Genomic DNA, 16,452 nt, shown 5'->3' with positions numbered 1-16,452 from the left:
GCTTGCCGCCGTCGGCCGGGTAGAAGACGAGGGCGCTGCCGTCGATGCAGTAGCGCTTGCCGCTCGCGAAGGCCGGCGTGCCCGGGAAGAGCGCGCCGTCGAGGAAGCGGTCGCCGAGGTGGCCGCCGCACCGCGCGCAGCGGAGCTCCGCGCCGGAGAGGAACTCGATGGGCGTGGCCTCGACCTCGACGTTGGGCAGGCCCGTCGCGAAGCTCGGCCAGCCCGTGCCGCTCTCGAACTTGGCGCCGCTCGCGAAGAGGTCCGCGTCGCACGCCGCGCACCCGAAGACGCCCGACCGCTTCTCCTTGACGAGCGGGCTCGAGTTCGGCGGCTCCGTGCCGCCGTTGCGCAGCACGAAGTACTGGGGCGCGCTCAGGGCGCGCTGCCACTCCTGGGGCGACTTCTGCACGGCGTAGCCCTCGACGCGGTCCTTGGCCGCGGCGACGCCGGGCGCCGCGACCGCGGCGCAGGGCAGGCAGAGCGCGCTCCGGCGATTCACGCGCAGCGCGTTCGTCAGCGTCGCGAGCGCCGCGAGCGTTACGAGGACTGCTTTATGCATTTGGTGTGTGTTTGACTGTGTCGTTGCGCTGCGTTCCGGCGGTGTGGGCGCCGACGACGCGTCTGGCGTGGCAGGCCTTGATGGCCTTGTGGCAATCGTCGAGCCAGCAACGTGCCGGCACCAAGCCTGCGCGAGCAACCGATCACCAACGTCGGCGGCCGCGATGTTCCAGCGTCGCCCGACGTGCCTCGGTGTCCTCCTATGCGCCGCGGCCCGCGCGTCGGACTGGGGCGACGACTTTTACAACGCGCCGCAACCGCCGCCGCCGCCGCCGCCGCAGCAGGCCTACTACGATCCCGCCTACGCCCAGCCGCCGCCGCCCCATGCACCGCAGCCCTACGGCGACGCCGGCGCGTCGCAGGCGGCCTACGAGGCGGCGGAGGCGGCGGACCTCAAATCCCCGCCGCGCGACGGCGTCGTCGTGCGCGTCGCGAGCGCCGCGAGCGGCGGCCTCGTCGGCGCGGGTTTGGGCAAAGCGGTGACCGGCGACCTGTCGCCGCGGTGGGCCGGCGCGGGCGCGGCCGCCTGCGTCGCCGCGGGCCTCTGCGGCGGGCGCTTCGGCGACGCCGCCGTGGCTCTGGGCGCCACGGCCGTCGGGTCCGCGAAGCGGTCGCGCGCGCTCGCGGACGGCCGCTACCCGGTCTTTCGCCAGTTCAAGGCGGGCCTCGGCCTCGTGCCGCGCGAGGTCTGGCCGCCGGGCGCGCCGAACCCCTGGCGCTACGCGAAGGCGAGCCGCGAGGACCCGGACTTTAGCATGGCGCGCACGCTCGTCGCCGCCGTCGCCGTCGGCGGACTGTCGGCGAACTGCGTGCCGTTCCTGAACATGTTCCCCTCGTCGCTCGTCGCGGCGCTCGCGGCGGGCTGCGCGCTCTTCGCCGTGACACTGAACGACGCCCGGGGCGACGCCGCGCGCTGCGTCTGCGCGCGCTTCGTCGCGTCCGTCGCCGCCGTCCTCGCCGCCGCGGGCGACGCGGAGCTGGGCAAAAAGTCGATGGTCGCCGCGCGGCTCGGCGGGCTCCGGCTCAACGCCTTCGACCGGCGCTTCGGCATCTCCAAGACCGTGGGCGGGTTGGTGTCCAAGGCCGTGGACCAGGCCGCGAGCGCGCAGCAGGCGCCGCCGGCCGAGGGCGGCGACCGGAGGCCGCCGCCGCCGCCGGCCTACGACCGGCGGCGGCCGCCGCCGCCGCCGCCCCAGCAGGACGGCTACGCGGCGCCCGGCGGCGACTGGGGCCTGCCCCAGGACGACTACTACCGACGATAAAACTAGTCCGACTGCGGCGGGTCCGCGAACTTGCAGGCCGAGCACCGGTTCGGCAGGATGCAGAAGTCGTCGGGGTCCTCCGACGACCAGATCCGGAGCGCGTCGAGGGCGTCCGCCGCGCGCTTCTCCGGGTCGACGGGGACGCACGCATTTGACGACCGCCGCGGCGCGCCGCCGCAGCGGTGGACGCTGTCGACGCGCGACGTCCACATGCGGCGCTCGTTGGGGTAGCGGAGCGCGTTCTGGACGTAGTGGACGCCGTCGGCGCAGGCGTCCCAGTTGACGTGCGTGTGCCCGAAGACGTGGAGCCGGCTCCCGCGGGCCCGGAGCGCCGCGTCGACGCGCCGGTCGCCCGCGACGAGGTCGAGGCGCGCGGCGGACGGCGGCCGCTTCGCGGGCATGAGCTCGGGCCGCGGCAGGAAGTGCGAGAACGTGATGACGCGCGTCGACGGCTCCGGCAGCGGCGGGTTCCGCGCCGCGAAGTAGGCCGCGGGCCCCGCGTCGCCGTCGAAGCGCGAAGGGGCGGCGTCGACGTCGTCGGGCCACGCGCACAGCGTGAAGTCCGTGAACTCGGACCGCGCCCGGGCGACGGCGTCGGGATGCGGCGACGGCGTGCCGAAGCCGTGGACGTACCACGCGGCGATGGGGCAGACCCAGAGGTCGTCGCCGTCGCCGACGGCGACCCGGAGGGGCTTCGTGCGCACGCCCAGCGCGTCGCAGAGCGCGACGATGCGCTCGAACTTGACGACGGAGTCGAGCGCGGGCCCGCGCCGCGGCACGGCCGCGCAGGCCGCCGTCGCCAGCGCCCGCGCGCGCGCGACGAACGACGGGTCGAGCTTCTCGAGGACGCGCGGCTGCGCCTTGGAGGAAAACCCCTTCGCGGACCGCGCGTCCTCGTCGAAGTCGCCGACCCAGAGCTCGTGGTTCCCGGGTACGAAGCAGACCTCGCCGAAGACGGCCGTGAGCTTGAGGAACGCCGCGGCGAGCAACGGCAGCGTGTGGCCGAGATCGCCGGCGACGAGGAGCACGTCGCCCCGGTAGGGCCCGACGGGCAGGCCCTCGAGCCAGGCCCAGTTCTCCTCGTAGTCGGCGTGGACGTCGCTCACCGCGAAGACGCGCGTCGCCGCCGCCGGGCCGCCGAGCCGCGGCGCGCGCGGCCGCCGCCGCGCGCGGCGCCGCACCTTCCGGCACGTGCCGAAGCGCGTGTTCCGCTGCTCGAGCCCTAAGACGCTCACCTCGTAGCGCATGCGGTTCTTCGTAAAGGCCACGGGCGCCTCGTCCATGCGCGCCAGGCTCGCCTCGAGCATCGCGTCGACGTCGTCGCCGGCGTCGTCGACGTCGAACGCGGACCAGCCGCCGTCCGTGCGCACCTCCCAGCCGTGGCTCGGCGCCGCCGCGGGCCGCGCGAGCTTCGCGCTGCACCAGGCCGACGCGCCGGCGACGCGCAGCCGGAGGCGCTCCGTGCCGCCGACGGCGGCGCGCTCGAGCACCTCGACGACCGTGCCCCGGCGCAGCACGCCGACGGCGTCGGACGACAGCGCGGCTGCCGCGCGGCAGAGCGCGCCCTTCTTGCCGACGATCTCGACGACGTCGAGCGGCTCGGGAGTCTCCGTCATGCCGCCGCGTTCATTGGCTTTTTCGGTCGGGCCACATCATGCCGCCGTGTTCATTGGCTTTTTCGGTCGGGCCACATCATTGCGCTCAGAAAGGCAACATCTAGGCAACATGATTCAACGTGCAGTTCAAGTTACTAGTCCTTACCCGTCCGCGAAGAACACGGGCCGCCAGGCGTCCGGCATCAGCGCGACCTCCTCGTCGTGGAGCTTGTGGGGCTGCCGGTGGCCGTGCAGGAGCGCCTGGAGCCACCACGCGGGCAGCGGCGCGTCCATGACGTCGTCGAACTTCGCCGGCGGCGCGTTCGGCCGGTCGCGGTACTCGGGCACGACGGCGTCGCCGAACAGGGCCCGCCGGAGCCAGGCCGCCGTGTGGAAGAGCTCCGCGCGGCTCACGGAGTAGTGGTCGAGGCCCGGCTCGACGTGGCTCTCGACGTCGAAGCCGACCGCCGCGAGGCGGCCGAACGCGAGGCGCTGGAACGCCGGCAGGTACTCCATGTCGCGCTCCGCGCTAAAGATGAAGAGCGGCGGCGGGTCCTCCGGCGGCTCCCGGGGCGCCGGCGTCGCGTCGAGCAGGAGCGTGCAGCCGAGGACGAGGCACGCGAGGTCGAGGCCCCGCGCGTGCGTCAGCGCCGCGTGCAGCGCGACCGTGCCCCCCTGCGAGTTGCCGCCGAGCGCGACGCGGCGCGCGGCGCCGCCGAGGCGCGCGATCTCCGCGTCCATGATCGCGTGGACGTCCGCGGCGACGGCGGCGAGGTGCTCCAGGTCGATGGCGTCGTGCTGGAGCGTGCCGCCGTTGCTGCTAAAGTAGTTGTACCAGGCCTCGACGCCCGGCTCGGGCCTACCGTGGGTTCCCGGTCGACGAGATTGTTTCGCGATCTCTCGAAGCTCGCCGCGGCCGCGGGACGCCGGCGCGGGCCCGCGCGGCCAGTCGATCGTGCGCACCGGCGCGTTCGGGAAGACCCAGCGCACCGTCGACGCGCGCGCGCCCAGCATGGCCGGCAGCTCCTCGAACATGCTCGAGTCGAAGGCCATGCCGTGCAGCATGATCACCGTGTGCGTGTGGGCATGCGTCGCATCGACGACCACCGACGGCCGCAGCACGCGCCGCCGCGGCTGCTGGGCGTAGGCGGCCATGCTCGACTTCTTTAAACGGCACGTGCGGGCAGGATCATCGTGCTAGCATGGAGGCTGCCGCCCGAAGGGAGAGCATCATCGGGCGCCGAGTGCAAGTTCGACCGCGCTTTAAGCACTGCCAACATCAAGTTGCGCGCGTGCCTTGCGCGAGCTTCCATCTCTCCACCTCAGCTCGTCTGCGACTGCTGCTGCCGCTCGCAATCGGCCCTGCAATCAGCCGTGCTCGCGACCAGCCGAGCGCCATCTGCTGCAACAGCGCTTGCAACAATCGGCCGTGCTCGCGACCAGCCGAGCGCCATCACGCGACTGCAGCAGTAGCGCTCGCAACAATCGACCGTGCTCGCAACCAGCCTAGCGCCAACCTCGCGACTGCTGCAGTAAATCACACAGCAATGCGCCTCCATGCGCTCGTTGCAGCGCTCGCCGCCGCGTCGTCGGCTTTGCACCTGCCGCGGCCCGCGCTGACCGAGGCGCAGCGGGCGCGGCAGCCGCTGCCGCTGCGCATCGACGGCCAGTGGTACGACGCGGCGGACTACGCGGCGACGCAGCACGTCGGCGGCCAGTGGCTCATGGAGTACAGCCGCGGCCGCGACGTGACCTACCTCTTCCGGGCCGCGCACTCGCAGAACGAGGCGCGCGCGGCCAAGGCGCTCGAGGCCATGCCTCGCATCGACACGCGCGACGCGCCGGCGGCCCCGCACCACTTCGCGCTCGCGGACGAGCCCGAGGACGTCGCCATGGACTCGCCGCTGCGGGCCGAGCTCAAGGCCATGGTCCGGCGGCGCTTCGGGTCCTCCCTGGAGGCGACGAAGGCGACGCCGGGCCAGCGGGCGCGCATCGGGGTGTTCTTCGCGTTGACGGCGAGCTGCTGGGTCGGCTGGTTCCAGGGCGACGGCGCGGCGACGGCGCTCCTGCCGCTCGCGAGTTGGCTGCTGACGGCGCACACGGCCCACGACGCGACGCACGGCTCGCTGAGCACGGACGCCCGCGTCAACTTCTGGCTCCAGTTCACGGCGCACCCGCTCTTCTTCAACGTCTTCGTCTGGATCCCGCAGCACCTGCTGAGCCCCACCACCAGTACACGAACGACGAGGACTTCGACGTCGACCTGCACCACTTCGCGCCGGCCAAATTAAGCCCGGACACGGACTACGGCGGCGACTCGGAGGTGAACGCGGGCTGGACCTTCGTGATCAAGGGGTGCCTGTCGACGCTCGGCACGACGCTCCTCCAGCCCGCGCGCACGCTCCTGGAGTCGGCGACGCCGAACTTCGACGAGAACATCACGCCCGTGCCCGAGGTCGTGGCCAAGGAGGTGCTGGCCCTGTCCATGGCGCCGTCCGTCTTCGTTTTGCTCTACCCCCTCGTCGCCTTCGGCCTGCTCGACGGCGACTGGAGCCAGGCGCTGACGGCCGCGCTGTGGCCCTACGTCGGCGCGTCGATCATCTGGACGACGATGACGCAGACGTCCCACGTCCAGGAGGCCTGCCACGAGGACCTGCCCGACGACGCCTGCTGGACGGCGCGGCAGATCGCGCATAGCTACGACTACTCGGTGCACGACGAACTCGAGAACGCGGTCGTCTCCGCGCTCACCGCGGGGCTGAACGCGCAGAGCCTCCACCACGCGCTGCCGTCCATCGCGCAGTCGCGGCTCCCGGCGCTCTACGACGAGTACTACGCGATCGCGGCGAAGCACGGCGCGACGCCGCGCACTTCCCGCAACATCGCCACCGCAGGGCGGGAGCTCCTCGAGTTCGTCTTCGAGACGAACCGCAAGGATCCGCCGCCCGCGCCGCCGGGACCGCTCGTCGCGACGTCGCGGTAATCTTAAAGACCGACCTACATAGCCGCGGGCCCGCAGCCGCACGTCAAATCGTTCTTCGCGGGCGACTCGGCCTCGAAGTCGATGCGGATCGCCTCCGCGTCCTCGATCTCCTCGAAGGGGTCGCGCGCGTCCTCGAGCATCTTCTTCTCGATGGCTGGCAGCTCCACGGCGTCGCGCACGGCGGGCTTCTTGTCGTCGTCGTCGTCTTCGACGACGAGCGCCTCGACGAGGCGCCAGATCTCGACGCCCGTGTCGTGCGCCGTCGCCTTGCGGCCGCGGCGCCGGTAGAGCCGCGACCGCGCGAGGCGGAGCACGCTGAGGAGCGCGTAGAGCATGGTGCAGGCGTTGGAGCTCAGGTTGATGACGGTGACGGCGTCGCGGCGGCCGTAGGCGACGGCCGCGACCTTGACCGCGAGCTGCGCGGCGCAGCCGATGACCGTCGACGCCGTCGCGGCCGCGAAGAGCGCCGACGACGGGTAGCCGAACTTCTCCGCGGCGGAGCCGCGGCGCCCCCGCGCCTTGACGACCTTGCACCGGCGCCAGGACCCCTCGGGCGCCTGGTAGTCGACGACGGCGCCCGCCTCGAAGCCCGAGACGCGGCGGAGCCGGCTCCGGTGCACGCAGGCCTCCGTCTCGCCGTGGTCGTATCTGACGTCGAAGAGGTCGCCCGCGGGGGACACGGCGACGACGCGGCCGCGGAAGTAGAGGTCGTCGCCGCCCGCGTAGCGCGCCTCGACGCGCGCGCCGCGCTTGAGCGGCCGGCCGTCGTCCGCGGGCGGCTCGTCGTCGCTCGACACCTCGACGGCGTCCGCCGCCGCGGGCCCGCCGCCGACGACGGCCGCCGCCATTTTCTCGCGCTGCCGGAGGAGCTCCTCGCCGACGCGGCGCTCGACCGTGCCGTCGCGGTGCTCGACGTCGTAGAGCTCCGCGCCCGCGGACCGCCGCCAGGGCAGCAGCTTGCCCAGGTCGGCCTTGTGCGTCGTCGCGAAGACGAGCACGGCCGCGAAGAGGCTGCGGTGCTCGCCCATGAGCGCGCCGTCGAGGAGGTCGCGGCGCCGCGCGTGGCGCACGAGCCGCAGGAGCAGCGCGGACCCCAGCGTCGAGTGCGCGAGCGCGGCGAGGAGCGACGCCCAGAAGAAGGCCCGGTTGTTCTCGCGGTGGTACTGCTCGCACATGAAGGCCGCGTCCATGCCCGCGTCGGCGATGCCCCCGAGCAGGGCCGCCGTCGTCTCCGGGCCCGTGGGCACCTTGTCGACCATGGGCACGCGCGCGCGCACGGCGCCGACGGCCGCCGTCGCCGCGAGGCCGCTCAGGAGCACCATGGACAGCGGGCAGGCGCGCACCTCGGCGCCGGCGACGAGCACCGTGACCTCCTGGGCCTCGGAGCTAGCGCTGTCCTGGGACAGCACGAGCACGTCGGGGGCCGCCGCACTCGGCGCGACGCTCGCCGTCGGCGCGGGGCTCAGAGAAGGCGCGGGGCTCGTCGAGGGCGCGCCGGTAACATTCGTCACCGTGGGGCGGGTCGACGGCTTCGGGCTCAGCGTCGGCGCGGACGTCGGCCAGCTGCAGAGGCTCGAGGCGCCGGCGAAGGACGCGTGGCGCCCGCCGTGGAAGCCCACGAGGTCCGGCGTGAGGCAGTCGAGGCACGGGACGCCGTAGGAGACCTCGAAGGACGCGCGCGGCTCGCGGAAGACGAGCATGACGGCCCGGTCCCTCTGGTCCACGGGGAAGAACGCGTCCAAGCCCTCGGCGGCGCACTCGTCGCAGCGCGCGCAGGTGACGAGCTCGAGGTCGTCCGGCGCCGCCGCGTCGTCGCAGTCGAAGCCGGCGGCCGTCGACGAAAACGTCACGGACGACCCGCGGGACCCGTCGCACCGGCGCTCCCGCGCCGCCACGGCGAGCTCGGAATTTTCGGACACGACGTAGTCGTCGAAGGCGTCGTCGTCGACGCAGAGCGTCTCGCGGTGGCGCCGGGGGTCCGCGTCGCCGTCCAAGTCGAGAAACGTCACGTAGAACTCCGCGAGGTCCACGCTGCCGCCGTCGTAGCCGTCCTTGAACGCGAATCTCAGGCGCGCCGTGCTGTTGTCGCGCACGGAGACGCGGCCGACGGCGCCGTCGAGGCCCTGGCCCGCGAGGTCGTCCGCGGGGAGGTACTCGCCGACGGCGGAGACCTCGAGGTCCACGGGACGGGCGTCCTTCACCGTGGCGCCGGCGTAGCGGATGACGGGCGCGTCGCCCGCGTCCGGCCCGGCGCCGCCGAGGTCGTTCGCGGCGAGCGTCGCGGCGCTCAGGTCGAAGTCGTACGCCGCGCCGTCGCACGCGGGCCACGCGTCCGCGGGCGCCGTCGGCGCGGGCGTCGGCCAGGCGCAGAGGCTCGACTCGCCGCCGAAGAGGAAGTTGCGCCCGCCGTTGAAGCCCGTCGTCGCGTCGAGGAAGCAGTCCGCGCAGGGCAGCGTGTAGGAGAGGGTGAACGAGTCGCGCGCTTCGCGGAACGTGAACATGACGCTGCGGTCCGCCTGGTCGATGGGGAAGTACTCGTCGAAGCCCTGGTCCACGCACTGCGCGCAGTCCTCGCACGCCACGGTGCCCAGGAACTGGGGGTCCTAATTTTTCTGGGAGTGATTTTGTTGCGCGGTACAGTTTCAAAAAGGACGCCGCGTCGCGGACCTGGGGGTTGTCGCACTCGAAGCCCGCGGCCGTCGAGAGGAACGTCGTCGACGCCCCGGCCGAGCCGTCGCAGCGCGTGGCGCGCCGCGAGATCTCGAGCGTCGGGTCGCCGCCGAGCACGTAGTCGTCGTACTGGTCGTCGTCGATACCTGCGCGGTCCAAAGTAAGCATCGGAGCGCCACGCTTCGTCGACGCCGAAGCGGCGCAGAGCATCTCGCGGTGCCGGTTCTCGTTGCGCTGCTGGTCGATGTCGAAGATCGTGAAATAGAAGCGCTCGAGGCCGACGGGCCGCTCCGTCGCCGAGTCCACGAAGGAGAAGACGAGGTGCGCCGTCGAATTGTCGCGGACGTTGATCTGGCCGTACTGGTTCCAGAGGCCCTGGTAGTTGGCGTAGTCGTCGGCGACGGCGTAGTCCGTGCCCTCCTGGACGCTCACGACGAGGTCGACGGGGCTCCCGTCGCCGCGCCAGACGTCCGCGTAGCGGAGCACGGGCTCGTCGCCGAACGCGGGCCCCGCGCCGCCGAGGTTGTTCGCGACGAGCTCCGCGCCCTCGATCTCGAGCGCGACGTCGGACCCGGAGCACGTGACCCACGCCGGCGCCGTCGGGGCCATGGTGGGCCAGGCGCAGAGGCTCGACTCGCCGCCGAAGAGGAAGTTGCGCCCGCCGTTGAAGCCCGTGAGCTCCTCGAGGAAGCAGTCCTCGCAGGGCAGCGTGTAGGAGAGGTCGAAGGACATGCGCTCCTTCTCGAAGGTGAACATGACGCTCCGGTCCGCCTGGTTGATCGGGAAGTAGGCGTCGAAGCCCTGGGCCACGCACTGGTCGCACTCGGCGCAGACGACGGTGCCGAGGTCCAGCGGGTCGCTCCTACGAAACGCGTCGGTGACGATTGTTCTCGTCCCCCGTCGAAATCTCTCGAACATTGGTTCGGCCGCAGGACGCCGCGCCGCTCGGGTTGTCGCAGATGAAGCCCGCGGCCGTCGAGAGGAAGGACGTCGACGTCGACCCGGCCGACCCGTCGCAGCGCCGCGGCGACGACGACACGTCGAGCGTCGGGTCCCCGCCGAGGACGTAGTCCTCGTACTGGTCGTCGTCGATGCAGAGCATCTCCCGGTGCCGGTTCGGCTTCCGCTGCTGGTCGATGTCGAAGATCGTCACGTAGAAGCGCTCGAGCCCCACGGCCAGGTCCGTCGCCGCGTCGACGAACGAGAAGCGCAGGCGCGCGGTGCTGTTGTCGCGGACGTTGATCTGGCCGTACTGGTTCCAGAGGCCCTGGTACAAAGCGTAGTTGTCCGCCGTCCTGTAGGCGCCGTCAACGGCGCTCACGACGAGGTCCACGGGGCTGTCGTCCGTCCGCTCGACGACGCCGGCGTAGCGGAGCACTTCGGGGTCCGAGAAGACGGGCCCCGCGCCGCCCAAATTGTTGGAGACGAGCTCCGCGCCCTCGAGCTGGAGCGTCGCGTCGCCGTCGTTGCACGTCTCCCAGGCCTCGGACTCGAAGGTGCAGAGCGACGAGGCCCCGGCGAAGAGCATCCCCGACGCGCCCCCGGCCTCGCAGCCGTCGCAGGCGACCGCGTAGGACAGCCGCATGGCGCTCCGCTTCTCGCGGAGCACGAACATGACGCCGCGCTCCGTGTGGACCACGGGGAAGGCGAGCCTACCAAGCATGACGGTGACGATTTCTCACTGTTTTCCCATCCAAAATCTCTCGAAAATCGTCACGGCCACAGGACGCTGAGACGAGCTCGAGGCCGTCGTCGAGGCACTCGCGGCACTCCTCGCAGAAGACCGTGTTCAGGCGCATGGGGTTCGTGGGATCGTCGCAGGAAAAGCCCGCCTCCGTCGCCGCGAAGACCGTGGACGCGCCGGGCCCGCCGTCGCACGCCGCGTCGCGCGCCTCGACGGAGAGCGAGCTGTTCTTGCCCAAAACGTACTCGTCGTACTCGCCGTCGTCGACGCAGAGCTCCTCGCGGCGGCCGGCCTCGACGTCGATGTCGACGACGGACACGTAGAAGCGCCGGAGCGCGACGGCGTCCCCGCCGGCGTCCTCGAAGGCGAGCTCGAGGTCGACCCGCGCGTCGTCGGGGACGCCGACGAAGCCGAACTTGTCCCGCGTGGCGCCGGAGACGCCGTCGCCGGCCGCGCCGTCGGCCGCGGCGACGACGAGGTCCACGGCGGCGCCGTCGAGCGTCGTCGCGGCGGCGAAGCGCAGGAGCTCGCCGGCGCCCGCGACGTCGTTCTCCAGCGAGAAGTCGTGGAAGGGATCCTCGCAGGTGTGCCAGTAGAAGTCGTCGGTCGTCGGCGCGCTCGACGTCGGGACGGCCGTCGGCGTCGCGGGCACGCGCGTCGGCGCGTCGGACGGCCGCGACGTCGGCGCGGGCGTCGGCCAGACGCAGAGCGACGAGGAACCGCCGAAGAGGAAGTTCCGCCCACCGTTGAAGCCCGTCGTCGCGTCGAGGAAGCAATCCACGCAGGGCAGCGTGTAGGACAGGTCGAAGGACGACCGCGGCGCGCGGAAGACGAACATGACGCTTCGTTCGGCCTGGTCGATGGGGAAGTACTCGTCGAAGCCTTGGTCGATGCATTGGTCGCAGTCCTCGCCTATATCGTTTCTGCAGTCAAAATCTCTCGAAAATCGTCACGGCCGCGCTACGCTGGTCCCGCGCAGAAGACTCTGCCGAGCTTTTGAGGATCGGTGGGATTATCACCTGTTATGCGTGACGATCAAAGCTTTCCGGCTTGAAAAGCAATGACACCGACAAAAACAGATAAAGCCTGCCTCCGTGGACTGAAACGTCACCGACGAGCCCTCGGAGCCGTCGCACGCGGTGTCCTGCGCCTCGAACACTAGCGACGCGGACTCGCGGAGGACGTACTCGTCGTACTGGTCGTTGTCCACGCATAGACGCTCCGTGTGACGGTTCTCCGAACGTTGCTGGTCGATGTCGAAGACAGTGACGTAGAACCGTTCCAGCACGACCGGCGCGGACGTCTCGCTGTCGACGAAGGAGAACGTGAGGTGCGCCGTCGAATCGTCGCGAACGTTGATCTGGCCGAACATCTCCCAGGCGCCCTGGTATTCGGCAAAGTTATCTGCCGTGAGATATTCATGGCCGTCCCGCACGCTGACGACGAGGTCCACGGGCCTTTCATCTTTTTCGGTGACGTGCGCGTAGCGCAGGACAGGGTCGTCGTCGGCGTTCGGCCCGACGCCGCCGAGGTTGTTCATCGTGATCTCCGTGGCGTCGATGGAGAGCTCGTACCTACCAAGCATGACGGTAACGATTTCCCACCCCAAATCTCTTGAAAATCGTCACGGCCACATGACGCTGGCTCGTACTCCGGCCCGTCGCAGATGCCCCAATACTCGGTCGTCGCCACCGTCGGCGTGGGCGTCGGCCAGATGCAGAGCGACGACGACCCGCCGAAGAGAAAGTTCCGCCCGCCGTTGAAGCCCGTCGTCGCATCGAGGAAACAGTCCACGCAGGGCAGCGTGTAGGACAGGTCGAAGCTCGACCGCGGCGCCCGGAAGACGAACATGACGCTTCGTTCAGCCTGGTCGATGGGGAAGTACTCGTCGAAGCCCTGGTCCACGCATTGGTCGCACTCCTCGCCTGTCGTGTCTGTAGTCAAAATCTCTCGAAGTCGGGCCGCGGGACGCTGGTCCGCACAGAAAATTTGCCCGAGTTGCTGGGGATCCGTTGGATTGTCACAGATGAATCCCGCGGCCGTCGACGCGAAGGTGACCGACGAGCCCTCGGAGCCATCGCACGCGGTGTCGTGGGTCTCGACGTTGAGCGACGTCGAGTCTCTCAGCACGTATTCGTCGAACTGATCGTCGTTCAAGCATAGCCGTTCGGTGTGGCCTGCAAATGTGTCGGTAACGAATTTTCATCTTTTCCCCACCCAAAATCTCTCGAACATCGTCACGGCCACAGGACGCTGGGTGTGGCGGTTCTCCGAACGCTGCTGGTCGATGTCGAATACGGTCACGTAGAAGCGTCTCAAGACGACGGGCTCGTCGGTCTCGCTGTCCACGAAACTGAAGCGTAAGTGCGCCGTCGAATCGTCGCGCACGTTTATCTGGCCGAACATCTCCCAGACGCCTTGATAGTCCTGCGCGGGTGGGTGGGTTTATGCACGAAAGGTCGGCGCTAGGGAACGCACCGCGTAATTATCAGCCACTTCGTATTCGTGGCCGTCCTGCACGCTCACCACGAGGTCGACGGGCCTTCCGTCCTTTTCTGTGACCTCCGAGTAGCGAAGGACCTCGTCCGAGTCGTCGCCGGGCCCGACGCCGCCGAGGTTGTTCGCTTTTAAGATCGAGCCTTCGATGTAGAGCTCGTACTCCGGCCCGTCACAGATGTTCCACAGCGTCGACGGCGCGGCCGTCGGCGCCGACGGCGCGGGCGACGCGCTCGGCAGGGGCGACGACGGCTCGACGGTCGGCGACGCCGTCGCCGTCGGCGCCGGCGTGTAGCTCGGGGCGGCCGTCGTTGGCGCGGCCGTGGGCGACGCCGTGCCCGACGGCGCGGGCGTCGCCGAGGGCGGCGCGGACGCCGTCGGCGCGACGGAGGGCGCCGCCGTGGCCGACGGCGCGTGCGACTCCGTGGGCCGGCCCGTCGTCGGCGCGTGCGTTGGCGCGCGCGTCGGCCAGTCGCAGAGGCTCGAGGACCCGCCGAAGATGAAATTGCGGCCGCCGTTGAAGCCCGTTGTTGCCTACGATGGAGTCGCTCGCGCCATTTCCCCTCGTCAAAAAAGGGACGCCGCGCGTACGTCGAGGAAGCAATCGTCGCAGGGAACGTCATAAACCAGTCGGAAGCAGTCCCGCGGCTGCTTGAAGACGAACATGACCGAACGCGCGCTTTGGTCGATTGGGAAGTATTCCGCGAGAGCCTCGTTCTCCGCGCATTGGGCACAATCGGCGCACCTGTGTATATTCCAAATCTTCAACCCGACTTCAATGTGCGCGTAATCGAACGGTTTGGACCAGACTCTTTCGCTGGGCTTCGAGAACTCGACGAAAGCAATCGATTCGTCCAAAAATCAGCCGAATCGACTTCGATTTGACGGAGCTAGAGAGTGCTGAAGTTTGGTGGGGACCCCCCAAACCAGTGGTTGGAATCCACACTGCGCAGCACGAGACCTCGCCCAGATTTTGGGCATCGGTGGGGTTGTCGCACTCAAAGCCCGCGGACGTCGACGCGAAGGTCGTCGACGCGCCGGGCGAGCCGTCGCAGGCGACGTCGCGCTCCTCGATGTCGAGCGACGTCGCGCCGGCGAGGACGTAGGAGTCGTACTGGTCCGAGTCGACGCATAGAAGCTCCGAATGGCGGTTCTCCTTTCGCTGCTGGTCGACGTCGAAGATCGTAAAGTAGAAGCGTTCCAGCTCCACCGGCTCGTCTTCAGCGTCGACGAAGCAAAAGTCGACGGCAGTCGTCATGTTGTCTCGCAAGTTTATCTGTCCGAAGTCTCCCCACGCGCCTAAAATCGTTCTGTCAAATATGAAAAGAATGAAAGAAAAAGGCACCTTGGTGAAGCGGTGTTCGGGAGGCCGAGCATGAGCGAGTCTCCTTTTGGCTTTTGAGCATGAGCGAATCTCCAACGCGGTGCGCCTGGGAGACGGACGCGTCGCAGCACACGCCGTCGAAGCGCCAGCGGCGCGAGGCGGCGGCGGCGACGCCGGCGACGCCGGCGGCGCCGCCGTCGCTGCGCCAGCGCGGCGTGAGCCTCGCGCGCGTCGCGGCGGACGTGGGGTCCCTGGCGGCGGCGACGTCGCGGCACCCGCGCTTCGCGTCGGCCGAGCTCTACGGCCCGCTCCTCGGCGCCGCGGACGCCGGGGCCGCCGGCGCGCCGTGGCTCGAGCTCGCCGCGGCGCCGCGGCCGGGAGGCGACCGCGTCACGTGGCTCTGCGTCGACGTCGAGATGTGCGAGCGCCGTTCCGACGGCGCGCGGTTCCCGCTGGCCGTCTGCGCCGTCGCGCTGACCTGGGAGGCGGCGGCCGGCGGCGTCGCCGCGGCCGCGCGGACCGTCGTCGAGGGCCTCGTCGACCCGGACTGCGGCGAGGCGCTCGGCTGGCGGTCGCCGGACTACGGCGACCGCCTGGCCTGGAAGGACGAGGTCCACGGCCTGGCCTGGGCGGACCACGTCGCCGCGCCGGCGCTCCTCGGGCTCGGCGACGTGCAGCGCGCGCTCGCGGCCGCGTGGGACAAGAGAGCGAAATTCCCAACTTCAAAGGCTCCTATCTCGGCCGTTTTCCACTCGTTTTGGCTGATTTTTGGACGAGCGATCATCTCTTGGAACGGTCTCGAAGCGTGGATGTGTTTTCCGGGACGCGCGCGCGCGGAACACTCACGTTGAAGCGACGTTGAATCTCTCTTGTCCTGCCCAGGCTCGCGGCCGCGTGGGACGACACGACGTTCCTCGTCGGCCACAAGCTCTCCGCGGACCTCCGCGCGCTCCGCGTGCGCGGCGGCGCGCTCCGGCGCCGCTCCATCGACACGGTGCTCCTCCACTGGGCGCCGCGGGCCGCCGCGCCGGGGCTGCGGGCGCTCCTCGCCGACGTGCCCGAGGGCGGCGCGGCGCGCGCCGCCGCGGGCCTCGGCGCGCGCGCCGAGGGCCCGGCCCACGACGCGGGCGCCGACGTCGCCGCGACGCTCGTCGTCGCCCTCCACGACCTCCTGCGCTGCGCGGCGGGCCTCGACGCGGGGCCGTCGTTCGCGCCGCGCGCGGCCGCCGCGCCGCGGCGGCCCCGCGCGGCCGTCGACGCGCCCGCGCGGCTCGTCGGCCGCGTCATCGGCAAGCGCGGCGCGGCCCTCGCGGCGCTCCGCGGCGCCCACCCGGCCGTCGACGTCGACGTCGACTCGGACGCGGCGGCGGGCGGCGGCAGCCGCGTCGTCGTCGCCGGCGACGACCCGGCGGCCGTCGCCGCGTGCCTCGACGCGCTCGCCGCCCGCGTCCCGGACCTCGCCGCCGCCGCGGGGGCCGCGAAGCGCGACTTCCTCGCGAAGCACGCCCCGCCGGGCGACCGCGGCGCGGCGTAAGGAGGCGCCCGAGGCGACCTGACGCGAAGTGCTGGCTTCGCTTGACGTCTGGCTGCTGCCACCACGGTCTGCTGCTGCCACCACGCAGCGTCTCGGCGCGCTCGAGCCCTCGGAACCCACGGTCGTGAATTCCAGCTCGTCGAGTCGCGTCGACTGGTCGAGCGCGAAACCACGCCGGCGGCGCGCAAGTCTTTGGCTCGAGCGAGAGACATGGCTCGTCGCCGCCCGAGCTCGCGCCACCGGTCCGTGCGCGCCGTCGCCGCGGCGCTGTGCCTCGCCTCGGCCGCGGCGCTCCAGCTTCGCCCGTCGACGCCGCGCCGCGCCGCGCGGCCGCCGGCGACGCGGC

General features: G+C 70.9%; 3 protein-coding genes across 3 annotated transcripts in view; 1 reads left to right on the top strand and 2 right to left on the bottom strand.

The window, feature by feature from the left end:
* Nucleotide 1: 1 nt before the first annotated feature.
* On the bottom strand, nucleotides 2-412 carry AURANDRAFT_16680 (hypothetical protein; the record flags this gene model as incomplete). Its single annotated transcript, XM_009039386.1, has 1 exon — nucleotides 2-412. A coding segment is annotated over one exon (411 nt), but the record flags the coding sequence as incomplete, so codon positions are not given.
* Nucleotides 413-895: 483 nt separating this feature from the next.
* AURANDRAFT_64760 (hypothetical protein) lies at nucleotides 896-14,506 on the bottom strand (the record flags this gene model as incomplete). The annotated part of the gene is made up of 16 exons (XM_009039385.1): nucleotides 896-925; nucleotides 1,325-1,535; nucleotides 1,824-3,453; nucleotides 3,535-3,536; nucleotides 3,582-4,274; nucleotides 6,417-9,001; nucleotides 9,066-9,930; nucleotides 10,004-10,720; nucleotides 10,797-11,664; nucleotides 11,830-12,326; nucleotides 12,404-12,686; nucleotides 12,777-12,929; nucleotides 13,029-13,179; nucleotides 13,231-13,782; nucleotides 13,840-13,993; nucleotides 14,247-14,506. The coding sequence occupies 16 exons, from the start codon at nucleotides 14,504-14,506 to the stop codon at nucleotides 896-898; spliced, it is 9,651 nt and encodes a 3,216-aa protein (XP_009037633.1).
* A 146-nt stretch (nucleotides 14,507-14,652) lies between these two features.
* Nucleotides 14,653-16,452, top strand: part of AURANDRAFT_64759 (hypothetical protein) — a gene marked incomplete at both ends in the record, with an annotated part of 2,712 nt that continues 912 nt past the window's right edge. The window contains 2 exons of the mRNA XM_009039453.1: nucleotides 14,653-15,266; nucleotides 15,455-16,019. Of these exons, the coding sequence (XP_009037701.1) occupies nucleotides 14,653-15,266; nucleotides 15,455-16,019 (1,179 nt within the window). The remainder of the gene's footprint in view (nucleotides 15,267-15,454; nucleotides 16,020-16,452) is intronic.

Source organism: Aureococcus anophagefferens (genome assembly GCF_000186865.1).
Source record: "Aureococcus anophagefferens unplaced genomic scaffold AURANscaffold_11, whole genome shotgun sequence".
NCBI classification, from domain to species: domain Eukaryota; class Pelagophyceae; order Pelagomonadales; family Pelagomonadaceae; genus Aureococcus; species Aureococcus anophagefferens.
The sequence above is the reverse complement of the archived record's forward strand: the minus strand, read 5'-3'. Positions and strand labels throughout refer to the sequence as shown.